Below are 18931 nucleotides of genomic sequence, written 5' to 3'. Positions count from 1 at the left end.
GGCCAGCCCTGCTGTGGAGCAGAGAGCCCCATCCAGCCCAGAGAGCACGCCAGGATGCTGGGGGAGTCTGGTTTATCTTAAACCAGCAAGGGGTCTGGGACAGACATTGCATAAACCAGTTTGAGCCAAATCAGTTAAGTCTCAAGCCAGTTTCAACCATTCTTAAATTGGTTTACGTGCACTGAACATCTGTTCTGTTACAGGTTTAAACTAGTTTCTGATCACTTAAACAGGTTTATGTGTGTGATGTCTGTCCGTGGCCGGAGAGAAGGGGTGGATGTGTGAGAGACCTAGAGAAGGGCCTGAGTGAACCCAGTGAGTCTGGCAGAGCAGCAGGGCCTATTGAGGGGCCTGGATCAGCCCAGAGAAGGAATGGGGGCTGTGGTAAGAAAGATCTATTAGGGAATCTGGGTAAGCCCAGAGAAGGGATAATCTATGGAGGAGCCCAAGAGGGAAGACCCACAGAAAAGAGAGGGCTGGCTGCTTTGGGGGCTGACTTTGAGAACCTCAAATGGTCCAAGCTGGGGCCCAAGTCCAGGAAGAGCCAAAGGGTGAAATAGCCCACTGGGAGAGACTGCCAGAACCGGGAGCCTGGAGTCTTGATTGACCTGGAGGTGGGGCTGGGGCCTAGGAGATGCCAAAGGTCCCTGTGAGGGGGCCACAGACAAGAGGGAGGGGTCAAGCAGTGGGCAGCCCAGGATGATGATGGCTGGTGCTAGGGTGTGTGAGGAGGAGGGATCAAGGACAAGGGTCCGAGAGTGAGCTGGGGGCCAGAGATGGAGGATTCAGAGTGGAGATGGAGCCAAGGCCAGGGGCCTGGTGGTTAGCAGCCCAGGAGGGGTATAGGACATCTAGGGGAAGCCCAGAGAGGGACAAAGAAGATCAAGCAGGCCAGGAGACTGGTCCTGGGTAAGACCTAAAACTGTACCATACTGGAGTTGGTTGGTGTGGTGAGGTGGCCTCCATGAAATGCCTTGCATGGGCCACTCCAGGGAAAGGTGACAATGGGGTGCTGGAAAGCCTCAGCTCCCACTGCCTTGTGGGTTACCCTGTGGAGAGGGAGCACACCTTGACACAAAAGCACTTGGTAAGGAAGACCATGTGGACCACAGGGGTCCAGAGGGCCAGGGAGGGGCCAGGCAAGACCGGGACTGTGTGGGTCCAGAGGCCCAGTGAGAGGGGCCTGTGGATCATAGTGAGGCCCAGCAAGCATAGTAAGACCAGAGGGGTCCAGCGGCACAGCAAGGGGCCGGGAATAGAGTGCAGGACCAAATGGGTGTAAGGGCCTGGAGGGTGTCCGGGAATGTGGAAAACTAAAAGGGTCCAGGACAAGGGACCAAAAGGAGCTGGCAGCCTAGAGAGGGGCCAGAGAGAGAGACCGAGGGGTCTAGTAGCCCAGGAAGTGGTTGCACGAGACTGAGGAGTTTGAGGACCCAGAGAGAGGCTGGAGGAGAGACCAAAGGGTCTGGCAGTCTGAGTGGGAGCCAAGAGAGAGACTGAGGGGTCAGAAGCTCAGAGTGGGGCCGAGAGAGGCCGAGGGTCAGAAGGCCCAGTTAGGAGTTGTTTCAGCAGTAGGTTGAACATCAATAAGGATGCCATCTGCAAGGCATGGGACATGGTGTAGAGGAGGTATGGAGCCATGTGATAGGCCCATAAGGTCATTACCACAAGTCAGGTGGTCATTATAGTAAGATCAGGGCAGCCTCCCACACATTATATATCTATTCACATCAAGGCATGACAGGAGAGAGCAGGGCAGACTGCCCTAAGTATTTCAAATTTTTTGGGGGTATCCTATGACACTGGCAGTCAACGATTGTGGGTCCCAGCCCCGGGACTGTACTGGGACTGGTCCCAGAACCTTGACATTCAGCCAGCATCAGGCTGCATGGTGAGGACCCTGACATATGTTCAATTTAAAATGCAATGGAAACCAGCCACAAAATAATTGCATGTGGTTTTGCATTTTGTGATGCCATTATTTGCCTGAGTGGGTGGCTGGGTTACAATTTGAGATGTGATTAGCTTGTTAATCGCATCCAAAATGTAATGTCTGCCAGGGGCCCAGTGATAAAAAGCAAAGCAGAGGCCATCCAAATGGGAAGTAGTTTCTTACTTCTGTTCCCAAATGGGGCATGTCTATACAGTAGCATAACTAGAAATATGTGAATAGACCACGTATTAAGGCACTGATTTAGGGTGCACCAGAGTGGTGGCTTCTTGGGAGCCCCTGTGGCAGCAGCTGCAACAGGTGTGCGGGGAGCTCTGCTAGAATTCAGGGAGCCCATACCTCCCTTGTGTTCTCTTGCCCAGGGCACTTTCAGCCATATCACTGAAATCATCCTAAGTAGCATGACTAGGCATCCTGCCAAAAGTTGTAGCAATGGCTTTTCTACTGCAAAGCAGCGAATCCTGGTATCAATGTGCCTGAGCATTCCCCATATAACCTGCAAAAACAGGCAAAACCCAGAAGTATGCCCTTGAGACTGCTCAGGGCTTGCCCCTGCACACAGGCCCCTTAGTGCTAGGACTTGTCATTGTCCTTGTGCAGACAAGCTCAAAGAGGCCAAAACTAAACAGGCTTATCTGCTCATTCCTATGTACTCATTCCTCTGGTTTCTGCAGGCAGCTTCTCCATGAGTATGTTATAGCACTGAAGAGAAGTTTGCACCGCTGCTGTCTGTATTGCTTTTGTTCTGTATAAATAAAGGACTTCTGTCTCTAAGGCTGGCATTGAGTGGCAGCTTTACAAACTCTAAAATCATTTTTAAAAGAACACAAAATACAATAAGTGCTAGCCAATGTGGCCTCTTCCTAATCTGCTAAGCACTTCTTTACTAAGTTCATTTAAAATAATGTCAGTAGACAATAGATTTAAATGACAGCAAATGTGAAATGGGAGAAATAATTAACTGTTTATGCAGCTAATGGTTTTTAATTTCTTGGTGCCATTTGATTGAGTTAGCCTTTTATTTTTGTTCATTCCATTCATAAGCTCTGAGCACTGACAACCAATATATTTTCTTTTACTACTGTTTGTACAGGTGGTTTACCAGTCCTACTACTGTCAATGCTTTCTATAGTGCATCTACCAACCAGATCAGTGAGTACCTGACCTTTATCCCTTCCTTATGTATTGGAAAGATATGTTTTAAGGTTGTATATTCTCATATGACTGCCCTAGGAGTTATGACACTTTACAGTCTGAAAATCATCCCTAAGAGGTGTCTGCTTGGCCATGTACAAATTAAAATAACTTAAGTTACTTTTGGAAATATGAACAGTGATTCATTCCATAATCTTTCAATAATACAGCATATTGGTACCAAAAACAGGTACAAAGGAATCAATAAAGTTACATTTTGATCTCCATCACATATGCAAAGCTCCTTTGATGTCCATGGGCATAAACAATATTTTCAAGAGCTACATTTGGCCTTCTGTCTCAGCTGTGTGACATTCTCATCTCATAATCATAGCACAATGGGCCTCTGGCATTAACTTCAGTGCTCCAGTTATTTTAAAGACATTCTGGCTAGCTGGCCTATTCATACCACTTTCTAGTTTCAAGGTGCTGTGAGATATTATGGCTGAAATTTTCAAAGCTGTCTAGGAGGGTTGGGTGTCCAATTTCCTTTCATTATGATGAGGATTTTGAATTCAGATCTTGTAAGAAGCTTTGGCGATATTCAGTCTATATTTCTAAGGCAGTATGGATGATTGTGTTATTTTTATTATGGTTCTTCTTTTATTTCCCAGCTGTGAGTTCATTCCCTTTCCCCTTCTGTGGCTGCAGGCTTTGCATACAGCTGGGGTACCATAACACAGCCTTGTCAAAGATTGCTAGTTGGCTCCCCCACCATTTTTCTAACTCACTCCTTATTATGCAGTGGAGTAATTCTTAAGAATAATGTAATGAAAACAGCACAGTGGAGATAGAGAGGAAGTACGTCTTGTGTTTAAAGAAGGGACTTAGCAGTCACACATGCTGGGTCTCAGCTCTTCTGAATAGCTTGTGCCTCTGGGGAAGTCACTTAACTTCTCTGCATTGGAGTGTACTCATTTGTAAAATGGGTGCAATTATTAGGCAATTCCTTGTCTTCAAATTAGTCTCAGAAGTAGATTGTTTCACTTTTAATAGAAGACCACTCCCATTAAACAACTGCTTTTTTTCTGGTCCCTTGAATAGTCATTTAACACACCATTTCACTGAACTGATTAATTCCCTAAAGCACGTAAGTCCATTTAAGCAGAAACCTCCCCAGTTTTGTCAAATGCGTAGTATGAATAATATTAAAGTTTAGACAACACAGAATGAGAGCTGTTATTGTTACCTATGCTTTAATATTGAATCCTTTCACATTTCAGCATCATTCAGCTTTCCCAGCTGCTCTGACACAGCACATTAGAGAAGGCTAAAATGAGAGGCTAGACTTATTGATGTTGAATTTCACACTCACTGTGCCTAACCATATCACGAAGCTGAGAGCTGTCAAATGTAACCAATCAGTCATGGGTATAGAAGCAATTGTATTTTATATCATAAGTACTGACCTTCTTGTACTGCTTGTGTTTGACCTTGAAATTTGGCTAGTATTGCTCACTGTTTTTTTAAGGCTGTTCTCAGGAACTACATGGCTCTCTTTGAATGAGTTTATATCTAGCGTGGCATTTGCTACTGCATAGGAGTGGGATGCAAGTGTAAACATGCCTTGCAAATTATGTGGGCAAAGGAGAAGTTAACAAAGAAAGATGCAGAACAAACATGATATTTACACTGAAACTAGCCCCTTTTTAGATGCCAGAGGTATTTGCTGAAATCAGGAGGGTGGCCCTCAGTATTTCATATGACTCTCAGACCTCTGCTTAAAGTTTCAGGGAAGAACTCTTCCCTATTAGCTGAGATGGTATTCACAATTTAAATATACCTGAGGTGGTCATACTCAACCTTTCAGTGGCCTTCATTCACAAGGGTTAGTAGACTACCTCTTAAGGCAATGTTTTTAGGAGCTGTCTCTAACGAATGTTTGAGGGGCTGGAGAAATAATGAAGAAATTGGGGCTATGGCCTCTTCTCCTTAGATACTGTTATGTTTGTATTCTCTTTACTTTTAATTAAGGGTTCACTGACTGGCATATTTGTAAACTGATTTTTAAGTAAAGAATAGAGCTCATTATGGTCCTGGATACACAACACACAAACAACAGTAATGCACATGGGTTTTATATCCTAATAGAAATTATATTTGTCTGGAGGCAACAGATGATCAGCTCTCCTAAGGTCACTGCTGCAGCAGGTACTACTTATAGTGTCTTGCCACTCTGAATCATGTGAGATGGTAATTGTCTGTTTGCACTGAGCAGAGGACCACTCCTGAATAGAAGCAGACACACGACAATGATATGTTGCAACTTATATCAGTACAGCTTTTCCTTTCCCCAGGATAACACTAGTACAGTGCTTCTCAACTTTTTTAGATTCAAGGCAACCTCTCCATAAGTTTTCTGAATTTAGTGGCAATCTGGTTGAAAACCATGGTGATAGAGGAACACTGAGAAAATATTTTTTTTTCTTGCAGTCTTGATTTCCAGTTAGTTGTGTCTCTTAAATTAAAATAAAAGCTCTTAAAATGATTTTTTAAGAAAGGGATTTTTATGTAAAAACTGCTTTTAAAATGAATAGCTCAGAGAGAGCTTGGGGAGCACTGATCCCTCTTCTCAGCCTCTCTTACAAATCAGGGCTTCCTGTGCTACTTATATTGGGCCAGGCAAGTTCAGAGTACAGCACAGCTCTGCAAAACAATCTCTGACATAGTCCAGGCCGACCTCCTTTGGCTGGGGGAGCAGTTGTCACTGTGCTGATAGGAACAGTCCTGGTCAAAGGCACCAGAACTGCAGTCAGGGACTGAAGGCATAACTATTTTGTGGTAATGGTGGCAGCAGTGCTGGCATCACAGCAGCTCTGGCAGGTTCCTGGGGTGACCTGTTTGAGAACCTCTGCTTTAATAAGTTACACTGGGGTAAGGCTTTGTGTCATGTGTCTAGGCTGTATGGGAAACAAATGTTATATTCCCATCAGAAATTCAAGATCATCCAATCGAGAGGCAGAGATATAAAAGGCAATCAATCAAAGTAACTAACTGTAGCAACCCAAATTTTAAATGGTTACAAAACTTGCTTGCAAGGAATCTAGAGACAAAGCATTTGTCTTCTTTGAATCATGGGTTTTGAATAGCAGATATGCTCAGCTTAGTCCTGTTTTGGATGAACAAGAAATCTTTAGACTTTTTTTTAGACAAGAAATCTTTGGATCTGCAACATGTCTTCCAAGCATACCCATACCTCCCCAGCATTCTCTCACCCATCACAGACATCTCTGTTCCAGTAAGGGATAAAGCACTGATGGCCATTTCTTCTACCTTGAGCATTTGGTAGTTCTCCTCACCATATTTCCTGCCCCTCACAGCACAATGCTCTTTCCCACTTATGCCTAAGAGAATGATTCAAAATATGATCTGCAGCCGTGATATTTCCAACCCTCATTAAACAATATCATGTGTTTAAGGAAGCACCAAAAATTCCAGAATGGCAAATTCTGAATGTTTTTAATTTTACCTTGATTATTACACTACTGAGTACTAACGCAAAAAGAAAGAATGTCACCTACTGCAACACCAGATCTCCATTAGTAGAAAGAAGAAACATAATGATTTTAAAATGGAATAGTTAGAGAGAATACAACATCTGCACTAGGATAAAATGGGTGACAATCTTTTGTCTATCTATTACCAATTCTTAGCTTTAAAATTTGGGTCCACACTATGAAATTGGCAACACAGGTACAGACTTTATGGACATGCATTAGAGATCTGCTTAATACAATTCTGAACAACATGCATGTGTATTTAGGATCTCCATTTTATTTGTCTCACACTTGTCTACATACCAGGTTAACTATCCATTCAAAAGCTATTCTCAGGAAGTCAATTCAATTAGTCAGAAGGGAAGAGGCACTCATGTAATTTGAAAAGTGGTTTTGCTAACTCCAGTCCTAGTAGATTAAAAATCATACAAGACAGAAATTGGAGATGGAGCCAAAGATTTAAAGCCAAAACCAATTTTCTCATGTTACTGTGGGTTGCATCTCTTGTTCTGATTCAGGATCAGTGGCATAACTAGCGGGGAGTAACCAGAGCAACCACACCAGGTCCTAACTGCGTGGGTTGGGTGGGGAGAGTACAAAAAAGAAAATGGCTCAATTGTGCCAGCAGTGGTGGAAGCAACCAGAAATCACTGCTGTCCTGTGTAGCAGCTGCCCTGGGCACCCAACCATGTCATTACACTGCTGCTCAGGCTAAATTTCAATGTACAGTCAAGTTAAATATAATTATTTTTACTTATTTGGACAAGTAATACGATCTCCCTGTCCCTCAGTTTATCCATCTGCAAAATGCGGTCAGTAGCATTTGTCTAATGAATTCATTGGCAAATGAATTCATTAATAGTAAAGCAGTCTGATGGGAGGCCATGATATGAGTGCAGAGTTTTAACATTTGAAATATACTTCATCATGCTGCCATCTTTCTTGGTAGGGAGATAGGTTGAAAGTTGTAATGACAATTAAAATGTATGAAGCAATTTTCCTTGATGCAGATCAAAGGTGCTATTATTTTTTTCAGATTCAGAAGAAATTCAGAGCGACACAATTTAAAAGTAGGTCAGGTGTATTCCATTCCCTGCAAAACTGGGAAATGTTTTGGAATTATATTCTGAGCAAGAAGAGGGTTCAGCAGATAGCTAATGGAAAGGCAGCAGGAGCAGCAATATCAAATGTGTTTGAAGGTTGTTCTCTAGGACACCTGGGTATAACAAAAATTGCTTCCTTCTACAGAGCAAGGATAAGAGTGGAAAAAGTTTAATTCAAGTTAGCAGCATTTTTATTGCTACATCCCTATCACTCCCCACCCACCCCCCCACCCCCCCCCCCAAAAAAAGAGAGAGAGAGTGAGAGAAGGAAGTTTGAATGAGAGGGGGGAAAATCACAGTGTTGGCATTGAGTCCTACAAAGGCTTGAACACAGCCTGGCTCAGTCTCTACCCTCTGGGGAGATACCAACTGCAAACTGAGCCAATTGGTAGTTCCTATTTCCTCCTAGACATGCTAACCAAGCAGAGCTGGGTTGTTGTACCAGGATCTGGTCTCTAAGGTTCTACTCTGGGTTCCCTACAATCCAGGGGAGTCCTGCTCTCAAGCACACTGCATCCACCTGCTCCTACTCTCCAATGTCAAACCTGGAAATAAAGCAGTGAAGATGCTCCAGGGGATTCCCCTCAGGGCTGTTTTCAAGATTTCTGCCTCTGGCTTGTGCAAGTAGGAGTAAATGGGTAGGGTCAGGGGCACACGGTAGACATACCTAAGCCATCCTTTCTGTATGGGCTCAGAGATGGGGCTAATGTCAGCCTGAGACCTAGAAATCAGTGCCCCAGGTTTCCTAAGCCCCAGGTGCTTATACATGATCCTTTGGTATCCTTTGGGTTTTGCATAATTTTCGACTTTGTGAGTACCTTGATCATCCCTTTGATGCACAACTTGGGAAGCAAGCAAGAGGCCCAGGCTTAGCAAATGATTTTTGTACCCAATTTTAGTCTTAAAAACATACTAGAGCAGGGGCGACCAAGATATGTTCCACAGGGTGGTTTTGGCCTGTTGAGCCATGTCATCCAGCCCACAGGTCTAAAATTTTGGTAGCATGGTAAGCAGAAGTAGTGTTAGTTGTTGAAGCTCTTAGAGCCACAATAATTAACATTGTCATTGCTTGTCGTGCTGTCAAATTTCAGAATCCATGGGGAGCCCTGTGGGCTGGATCCAGAGCATTGAAGCCATGTCATCTAGCTTGTAGGGCTGCCATGGGGCCAGAACTTTGGTGGTGGGAGAGGTGATGGCCACAACAAATAACACTGTTGCCACCAAATTTCTGCCCCGCACTTCATATCCAGCCCATGATCTGGATTCAGACCATGGACCAGTCCTGCAGGACTGGAAAATTTTGTATCTTCACAAAATAACAAACATTCCTGAAATCCACCCTCCTCAGTGTGAGCTCTCCCTTGTGTGGATCTCAGGTCTGGTCCATTCAAGGCAATTTGCACTGCATGTCACAGTTTGAAGGTATAAACTGGTATAAGTGACCAAAAACTAGGAGGCATGCAGGAGAGCTCCCAACCTTCAGTCAGTGTAGGCTTCAGTCAGTGCAGGCAAGCTGTGTCCCTGCCTTCCCCCGCCACTGAAGGGCAGACATCTATTCTGTTTGCTCCCGACCTAACCTAGGGTGCTTAGAGTAAAGTGTGTCAAGGTTCTTTGGATAAGGCTGAGAGCACAAACCAACTGCAGATGCTTCCTCAACCTGACAAAGGGGGTTTGTACCTGAAAGCTTGCAAAGAAAAATTTTCCCAACTATTTTAGTTGGTCTAATAAAAGATATCAGATTTACCCAAAGAACCTAGCCTGCCTATGTCCTTAGGCCAACACAGCTACAACCTATACCCTAGAGTAAAGTGTAAAACTTAGACCACTTCCACCTCAGGCTTTCTGAAAGTCTGTACTTAGCTGAAATGGGGAGAAATGCTTTACTATGACTAGGTTGTCAGGTTCCAAAACTCAGTCTTGTGAGTCTTTCAATTGATCTTTGTAGTTTTTGGATCAGATCTACACAGAATGTCTGATTTGCCACTGTCTAAATTCAAGTGGTTTTGTAGACAAAGCCTGCTACCTCATCAATGCTTAGCATTTGCGTATGGTGCAAAGAGTAGAGTAATCAGGGTACTTGAGAGGCTAGTAATGTGAGTTGTTTAACAACATTTGGGTTGCCCCAATGAATGCTTATTTTTCTAGGTGTGCTGTGATGCAAGAAGTAGATCATGAAAGTCTTGTTATCAGTACTTGCGTAAAGATATTTTTCAGTAGATAAAAGCAGACAGTGCATGATCTGAGCAACAGGGCATCTGAGGAACCTAAAAAGATGCCAGAAAAAAAGTCTTAAAAAATTGCTTTTCATAAACTAACTTCAAACAGGTGGCCATGGCAGCAAGGGAGCAACAGCAGGCAATGAGCAGATGGGCAGGCCAGGAGAGCATACTGCTCACTGCATTGCTTGACATGAATTACATCTAGTGTAATCTTTTAGAAGACTTCAGAAGGCATATGAGGGAAATGTTGCTTTACAATTTACCTCATCTCTGAAAATTCTGTGCCCTTTTTATTAATTAAAAAATAAGAGAGACTCATTATCAAATGTGAACACCTTTTGGTTTTGATTTCAATGATCAGATGGTTTCTACAAGTGAACCATAGCAACTGAAGCAAAGCTGTCTATTCTTTGGAAAGCAAAATATGGTGGAAAATAGGTATGTAGTGAATAATCCAGAAAAAACTGGTTTATCATTAACAATGATCATATTCATTCATACACTACAAAGTTGTGACTTGACATGTTCCTACAATACTCTCTCTCTACATATATGCCAATTCTTGTAAAAGAAGAGAATGGCATAAAGCTCTATAGCTAAGCAGTATACATGTAAATGGTCTCATTTATACCCATTTTTTGGGGGTGGAAATCTTTTTTCTGTAGTAGTGTTGTGCACTGTTAAACAGTGGCTCTGATGAACCCTAGATAAAGAAGTATCTCACTAGCAATTAAGTGAATTGTGTATGTTCAGTTGAATGTTGTCTACAGTTCAGGAATTTGCTTGGTATTTATGATTTGTAGGAATTATTTATGATACTGTGTTTGACCTCTTTGGCATGGTACTCACAGACAGATTTTCACTTACCATATTCAGTTGAAGACTATTTTACCAGAATATCCAACTAAGTGAAAGAGTTAGCATGGCTGTGTACATGTATCTGACCATAATGCCTTGGAAGAAGGAGACTGGGTTTGTGGCACTCTTTGTCCTGAAGGGATTCAAATCTACCTCTTTCATTTTTCCAAGTGGGTGCAGTAACCCCTTTAATATACTTTGAGTGGATGTGTTTTCTACCCCTCTACCAGGAGCTGAACTTCTGTGCAGCCAGGAATACAAGCCAGGTGGCCAAAAATGTGTTATTCTGGATTTTAGAAAGAAGCAAGAAGACTCTGTGTTCTTATTAAACCTTTATTGTAACAACCAACCCCTGACCCAAAATGTTCGACTGACCTCTTCTTGTGGATGACATCACTGTTTAGTAAGGGAGTTAACTCTTACTACTACATGAAAGTGCACACACAAACTATGACTTCAGCCTACAGGCTGTGCACTCAGCTGGGAACTAGGCAAACCTGAGTTCTAGCCCAAACATTCTGCTTTATTTATGCTTTTTTTTAATCCAATGACTGCCTAATTTAAATATAGAAGCAGTCCAGAAAGAATGGATCCTCAGTGCTTTTGTATTTTTGCTCTTACAGGGTTTCCAGCAGGAGAACTCCAGAAACCTTTCTTTTGGGGAACAGAATATCCCAGGTAAGTAAGAAAAGACATGTTGAGTAAGTTGGAAATGTGTAACAAAAGTTGCATGAAATTTTATGTGAGAAAAGAAAGAGAACGTGGAATGCGAGAATGCACTGGTAAGGCAGACCAAAAGCATATATACAGTAGGGCATTGCCCAAGGAAAATAGAGGCAGGAAGGCCCTTGGGACATGCACGTGCACGCACGCATGCACGCGCTATTCTGTCTGCTTCTTTGTCTACTGAAAAATAAGACTGATCTCAGAAGGTTCTATCTTGTGTGATACTTCTCTGTCTCTTGGGGAACTGGATGTTCCTATTGTCTTAAACTGTTGATTGATTTATCAGAGGAATTTGTAAATACTTGTCTGAGTGTGGGTGTCTGGACACAACAATGAGCAGAATGAAGCAGTGTGTGTATGGAGTCTAATAAATGAGAACGGCAAATCAGGAAAAATAGGCAAAAACTTCAAATTTCCTCAGCAGTGCTCATTGTCTGCACTGCTCCCAGTGGCCAAGCTCAGAGATGCATTTAGGGAATTGTTAATGTAGTCTTTATTATTTTTCTACTAACATTTTCAATTCCCAATGGACCTGCTTCCAGCCTCATTATGGTGTTTTCCCATGGTTTTCAATGGGTTTTGGATTAGGCCCGAAGTACTTAATGTCCATCTTAGGGTTCCATCCAGACATAAAATATGTCTTAGAATACTGGGCCTTAATCGAGAAAAACACTTAAGTATCTGCTTAATTTTGGTTTCATGTACACCAGAAACTTACCATCCCTGGTAGTAGTGTCCTCACAAAACCCACATGGATCCACATGCACTATCTCCTGGAAAGGAAGCAATGTAACAGCACAGAGGGCAGGATAACTAGCATTGCTAATAGACATTGCCTATTGGCCTGCATTTGGTGCCATGTGAACTCAGTTATATTGTTTCTGGTCTGGGAGATGCATGCACAGAACACTGGAATGTGCTTGGAGCAGTGCTGCAGGGCATAGTAAATTTGCAGTGTAGGCATGGCCTTGGAGTAGTCCCATGAGTAGTCAACAGTGGCATTACTCAAGGGTTTAAAGCTTAGTATTTGCTTAAACTCTTTTCTAGACATGTGCTGCTGTAGTTGAGGAGGAATAATAACAGGTCACCTTTAATCACGCTCAGTGAAAGCATGCTCATTTATTTACACAATTCAATATTTTTATATATGGGGTGGGAGGTGGCAATGACAGCATCCTGGCAACTGTTTCAGTCAATTATCTTGTTGTACAAGACCAGTTACTCCTGACACACGTTCTTAATACGTTATCATTGTTCAGCTTTATAAAACATGTTGTATTTTGTTATGTTTCAGTTTGGATGTGTGGTTCTAAAGAGGAAACTTGGCAGTGTGTATAAAGATAAACATTACATTTAGGAACAAAGAAATTCATGTTCAAGGTGAATTCTTATAAGCCAGGTGATTGTTTCTTGGTGCTGTAATGAGGAATAAAGGAAAGCCCTTTCTAGTGAACTTGCTTTCTGCAATAGCTTTCTCACTCCAGCTCTGCTCCCTTGAGCAGATTTCTTTGTGCACTGGTTTCCTGGCCTAATACTAAAGCCGTGAGGTTTTCAAATGATTATTGCTTTTATCTGTTCTTTAAAGGTTACCTTAACTTAAACAAATTAGGTTTGCTTGTATAATCATCAGAATGTTATTTAGGAAACAAATATATCTTTTTTACATAAGATAACAGATTGGTTTGTCCTTGAAATATTTTAGATATCCTGTCACTCCATTTAATAGAAACCATATGTAACGCTGGCATAAAATAAAAATCAAGTTATAAATATTGACACTTGCTGAAAATGTATCATGTAAACGTTAAATATGCACTGAACATTTATAGTATCAATTTCCCATAGAGCCTCAATAAAATCGACTGCTCCCTATTTGCATGATAAGAACCTAAATTAGGGGTCTGCGTATCTGTATATCAGAAAGAACAAAATTGAATCTCTACCTACCATAATCAAATGGTAACCATTTTTGTGAGAGACATGACTAGCTTATTACTTTTATTGTGTTAATATTCATTTCAAATTGAATTTAATATCTGCAGAGCCTGCATGCTAGATACAGGAAGGATTCATAACCCTTAAAAATATTCCATGTTTTAGTTGTATTTCTTGCTACTTTAAGGAAATTCTCAAAAACTTCCATCATTATAAATACCATCTCAGCACTGCCAGTGATAGCAATGTTGGGAATTCTAAGACGGATAGATTATTAGACCTCTGCAGCTAACAGATTTTCCGTAAAAGTGTTCTAATACTGCTTGTACCTCTAGAGCTGAAGTGTGATGAAAAAATCCTGAATTTAGATAAGACTTCTGCATTCATCCCTTTACCAGGACAAGGATTATGTAGTAACAATAAGTCAGATCAATCCCATGGGCACTAAACAGGGCATTGGTGGAACTAAGTTACTTAAGTCACAAAGAGCAAACTGAATTGACCCTGCTCCACAAATCAGAAAACTTAGTAAGCACTTAAGTTCAGAAGGAGCCTCTGTTTGGACTACAAAGTTCCCTATGTGCTTAGGCTTAGGCTTTTGAGCATCCTCAGAAGTGAAGCAATCTATTGTGATCACTTTGGTGCCTAACTCCAGCCTAAACCCTGCTACAAATCCAGATGGGGGATTGAGAGGCACCTAAGTCCCTGTAGTCTTAATCCTTTCTGTGTGCTCAGTCTCACTTGCATTCAGCTAAACAATGAAGGTGGTGGTCTACCTTTTGCCCAACAGCCTTAGAGGTGAGAGCAAGCTCTACTCGCTGACACTTATAACTACAGCCCTACTGTATATCAGGGCTGTGGGAAGCTTCGGTCGCTGATTCGATTCGGCGGAGATTCAGGCCGATTCAGTGGCCAAATCTCCAAATCGAATCAGGAGACCCTTTAATCTCTCTGAATCGAATCAGAACCCTTTGAATCAACTCGGGGAGATTCAATGATTTGGACATAGACACAGCTTTAAATGTTTTTTCTACATACCTCAAGGTACCAGGCAGCTTATGAATGCTGAGATGGTAGGGTGGATGAAGTGTCCCACAGGACTGTGTGTGTGGCCGGAGTGTCCCCAGTGCACATAACAGTGGACCCAGAAGTGGACCAGAAGCAGTTCCAGTTCACTTCTGGGTCTGCCACAAAGTGCATGGGGGACCCTCCCTCTGGCCCCCTAGCTCGTTGACTTGTGCCTCCTGAGTCTGGGGGAGCACCCGGGGTCCCCCTGTGGCTGATCACTGAGCCAGGAGGGTGCAGGGGGGAGTCTCCCATGCTCAAGGGTGGACCCAGAAGTGGGCCAGAAGTATTTTTGGTCCACTTCCAGGTCCACCGCCAAGTGCGGGGGGACCCCTCCCCCCATACTCCTGTGGAACACTTCATCTGTCCCAGCATCGCAGTGTTACACGAGCTGCGTCTGGTACCTTAAGGTATGTAGAAAAAAACATTTAAAGCTGTGTGTGTGACCGAATCGCTGATTCTCCAAATCAGCATCGAATCTTCAGATTCAGATTCAGCTGAATCAAATTGGGACAGAGATCCAAATCAACTCACTGTTCCCCAATTCAGGCCGAATCTAAATTGAATACGGCCTGTTTTGCAAACCCCTACTGTATATGTGGACAGCTGAGGTCTGAAGCTCATGGGGCTTTACAGTGCTGGATTAAAGCCTTAAGAAATCCTTAAAAAAGAAGAGATATACCTTATGCTAGCTATTTTGTGGGCTTCTGACCTTATCAAATGTTTCATGAGAATCTTTTTGTACCAATCTTTTTTCTTCCTTAGCTGAAGAAGCCTTTATGTTACCCTTTGACTTGAGATGTGGAAAACAAACCCAATATTGTGCATTCAGTATGGATAATTATCACTGTGCCTGCTACAAAATTACAAATTTGTCACACAATCAGTTGATGCTTCCATTGTTGGGGTGTATACTTTTAAACCTACCTTCTTTAATGAAGGTTGGCAATAATATAAAAAAAAACCAGTAGGAAGCATTTTATTACATGCAAATTACTTTTCAGAAAAGAAATAACAAAAGGAAGAATTGTCATGGGGGGGAGGAAATTAAATCATATAACACTTTTTTGGGCATGACTGAGATGAGCAATTAGCGTGTTATGGATCATTAGGTCCCTTAATAGCATGTTACTTCAAAACCCTCAGCCTTTCCCTGTTAAAATACAATGTGATTAATACACTAAGCTACTTTGAAGTATGGCATCTCAGTAAACACTTACATACGTAATATTGCACAATAGTTAAATGAAAAGCAAAGTTCTTCTGCTTGAAAATTCCATGAATGTCTGTTTTCCCCAGTGCACATGAACAGAACATGGAATGAAAAACTAGGTTACACGGACATACAAGGCAACATCATTTGGTGTGTGCCAGGAACATGAAATAATTGTCTCCATTCTAGTTGTCTCCTTTAAATAGTCCTTTTGTTCGTTGTGGGTTTTTTTGTTTTTTGTTTTTGTTTTGTTTTGTTTTTTAGTCTAAATTGTACAGGCAGGCCTTGCAGGCCATGAGCCCAGGCCTTGTCCATGAGGCCCAGATCTTCGGGCCAACCTGCACATACTCTTTACTGGCCCTGATTTGTCACCCTTCCTGGAATAAATGCCTCTTAAAAGTCAAAAGTCTTTCTCTCTTTCTGTCTCTTTCTCACTCTCTCACCCTTTCTTTCTCGTCCTTTCTCTTTCTCAATGCACAGGAGCAGGGAAATAATATAATGTCTCTTTAAAAAGCATAATGGAAATCTATTTAATATTGCTGGAATTCTGTTTAAGCCTCTCTGTTACATGGCCGGAGAAGAGTAGTTAGAGCTGGCATCAGAAAGAACCTTTGCTATCTTCCATGATTACAGTAACAAAATAGGTTTTCTCTACGCTTTCCAGTTCCAGGGGAAAAAAATTATAAATATGGAGATTACTTGGAAGAACTTTTTGAATATAAGATAATTATATCAGAAATTTGTATAGAAAAATCTAGCTGCCTTGGATAAAACCTTCTTTAAGATTTTCTTTCAAGTCTCTTTAAATAAGCAAGGTTTTTGTTTTCAGCCTTTCATACTCTATGACTAGAGGGAAAATGCAATTTTCAGATGCAAAAGAATTTTTTTCTCAGATGGATGCCTATCTCCTATAGTTTGATGTTCATAAGAATTCAGATATTTTTAGGAAAACTACTTTGTATTACAGGTCTTTAAGTTATGGAGCTATTGGAGTGATTGTTGGACATGAGTTTACCCATGGATTTGATAATAATGGTAAGTGTTCATATTTGGATAGGCCTACTTTAAAGGACTGTTGAATACAAAAGGATGCCTTGGTGTAGCTTTTTCCTTTAATGAAAAATAATAAAGAAAAAATGATGAAATGTGTGAAAGAACCATTTGATTATAGTAAGAATGTTTTGTTTTGTTTTGTGTGCAGGTTTTCTTTTTTTTGTTTGTTTTGAAAGGAATTCCATGGTTTTGATTTTTTTTTTCTTTTCTAAAACAGAGAAGGGGAAAATCAACATTTCCCACCAAAGGATATTGTAGAAAAAGGAATCTTTGAGGGACCTTACAAATAGTTTATTATAAATAAAATGAAACATTTTCATTCCAATTTTAATATTTAAAACATTAAATATAAATAAAATACAATGATTAAAGAAGAGCCATTTCAAAACAGAAAATTGCGAATTTCTATTCTGAAAATGTCTAAATGGAACATTTCTATTTTATTGAATTAAAAAAAGATTCTTGAAAAGAACTTTCATTACAATCAGTATAGTCCTGGAACATTGGGATTTTCCAGTAGAAAAACATTCCTAGGCAATTTCTATTTAGCTGTAGTTTCTTCCATTGCTGCATTGGGCACAAGAATTAATGGACTGATTGCATTATCTTCTTGTGGTAATGTCGGTCATGAGACAATAGAGACAGTAGTAAATTAAGGCAAAGTACAATGACACACAATTTATGCCAGTGCATTATAATGCATTGTTTTTCTGAGTGTTCAGTAGCTTTGACTAGGTGATCTTTCTGTCATAACCTTAAGACAAGGGAACTGGGAATCAGATGGCATAAAGGTATAATGTCAGTGCTACAGCCTGTCACAACATTTCTGCTAAAATTTCTCTTTGGTGACATATGCCATTTTGCCAAAGCCAAAACATTTTACACAGATGTTTTAATTTCCAAACTGGGGAAGTGACGAAGAGAGAAATTGAGAGATACTTTATAGCTTTGTCATTAGACTACTTGTCTGGGATATGGGAGACCTAAATATGAATTCCTGCTCTTTTAATTTGGAAGAAATAAGCAGGGTAAAGGGGTAAAGGATGACTCCTCTCTCAACTAGGCAGAACCCGGTCTTGAGCTTGGGCCTCCTTTAGCTAAGGGCCCCAACCATGGGGCTACAGTTTGCGATCTATGCATTCTGCTTTATGAGCCCTTTGAAAGGTTTCAAAGTTTTATTCTAATGTAGAATAACTGGAACTGAAGTTTCAGTGAAACTTCAAAAGCTGCTGCAAAACCCAATTGTTCTCCAGTCAGTCCCACCCAGTTGTACAATATGTTAATAACCATTCTGTTTGCAGATGCAGAGTCATAAGTGCTTGGAAAGAAAATTAACTCTTGTTACAGTTTATTGAAATGCTTCTTTTTGTGTCATATCACATAATTATAGAATATATCTTCTCCGTGTTGTGGGTAAATTTTAAATGTGAACAGAAGCTAAGAAACTAGATAAAAACCTTGCCCCATTTTTGCATTTTCCTTGGATCAGGTTTTCACCCACTGTCTGAGTCACTTTAAACAAAAAACGGAAAGAAATATAGGGTGTGGGAGGAAATAACTGTTGCTTCTTAAAAGGTCTCATGACTGTAATCTTTGCCACCTTCTTGGGCCAAACATTTTAATGTAAATTATTTTCATTCCTGTTGAGTTCTCTGATTTGACCCTGGTAACCTGAAACAACTATCATGATTAAGTTGTTAACGACTAATCTTTCCTGTAAAAAAAATACTGTTGGCAAATAGGATTGCCTTCCTCAGCAAGTCATGCTCCTTGGTATACTCAGGATTATATGTGGTTACTTTAACTGCAAAACTGAGTTTTGTTGCATTAACTCTGGTGGGAACTACAGAGCCAAGGCAGCTGAGGAGAAAGAATTGTTAGATTCTCTTCCTCCCCACAGGTCCTTCAGTTGTTTAACCTCTGTGCCAAAATCTGCTTGCAGCTACTCCCTGGTTTTCTAATCTCAAGCAAAACAAGCTTGATTTATGCTCTAAGAAGTAAACAGAATTGTTTCTTTCTTCTCTATTAACAATTTCAAAACAGATTTTGTAGGCCACATGTGCAGTCACATGTGTGCAAGTCTATTATTCTGACTTTCACTGGAGAATAATATCATT

At 41.2% G+C, this 18931-nt stretch overlaps 1 protein-coding gene across 2 annotated transcripts in view; it reads left to right on the top strand.

Annotated features, from left to right (window-relative positions):
- PHEX (phosphate regulating endopeptidase X-linked) overlaps nucleotides 1–18931 on the top strand; it is a 176973-nt gene that overhangs the window by 141985 nt on the left and 16057 nt on the right. For both annotated transcript variants that reach the window (XM_006260602.4, XM_059720851.1), the window contains 3 exons: nucleotides 3045–3103; nucleotides 11446–11500; nucleotides 16729–16796. In XM_006260602.4, coding sequence (XP_006260664.1) covers nucleotides 3045–3103; nucleotides 11446–11500; nucleotides 16729–16796 — 182 coding nt within the window. The remainder of the gene's footprint in view (nucleotides 1–3044; nucleotides 3104–11445; nucleotides 11501–16728; nucleotides 16797–18931) is intronic.

This window comes from Alligator mississippiensis, chromosome 1, assembly GCF_030867095.1.
Source record: "Alligator mississippiensis isolate rAllMis1 chromosome 1, rAllMis1, whole genome shotgun sequence".
In the NCBI taxonomy this organism is placed as follows: domain Eukaryota; kingdom Metazoa; phylum Chordata; order Crocodylia; family Alligatoridae; genus Alligator; species Alligator mississippiensis.
The sequence above is the reverse complement of the archived record's forward strand: the minus strand, read 5'-3'. Positions and strand labels throughout refer to the sequence as shown.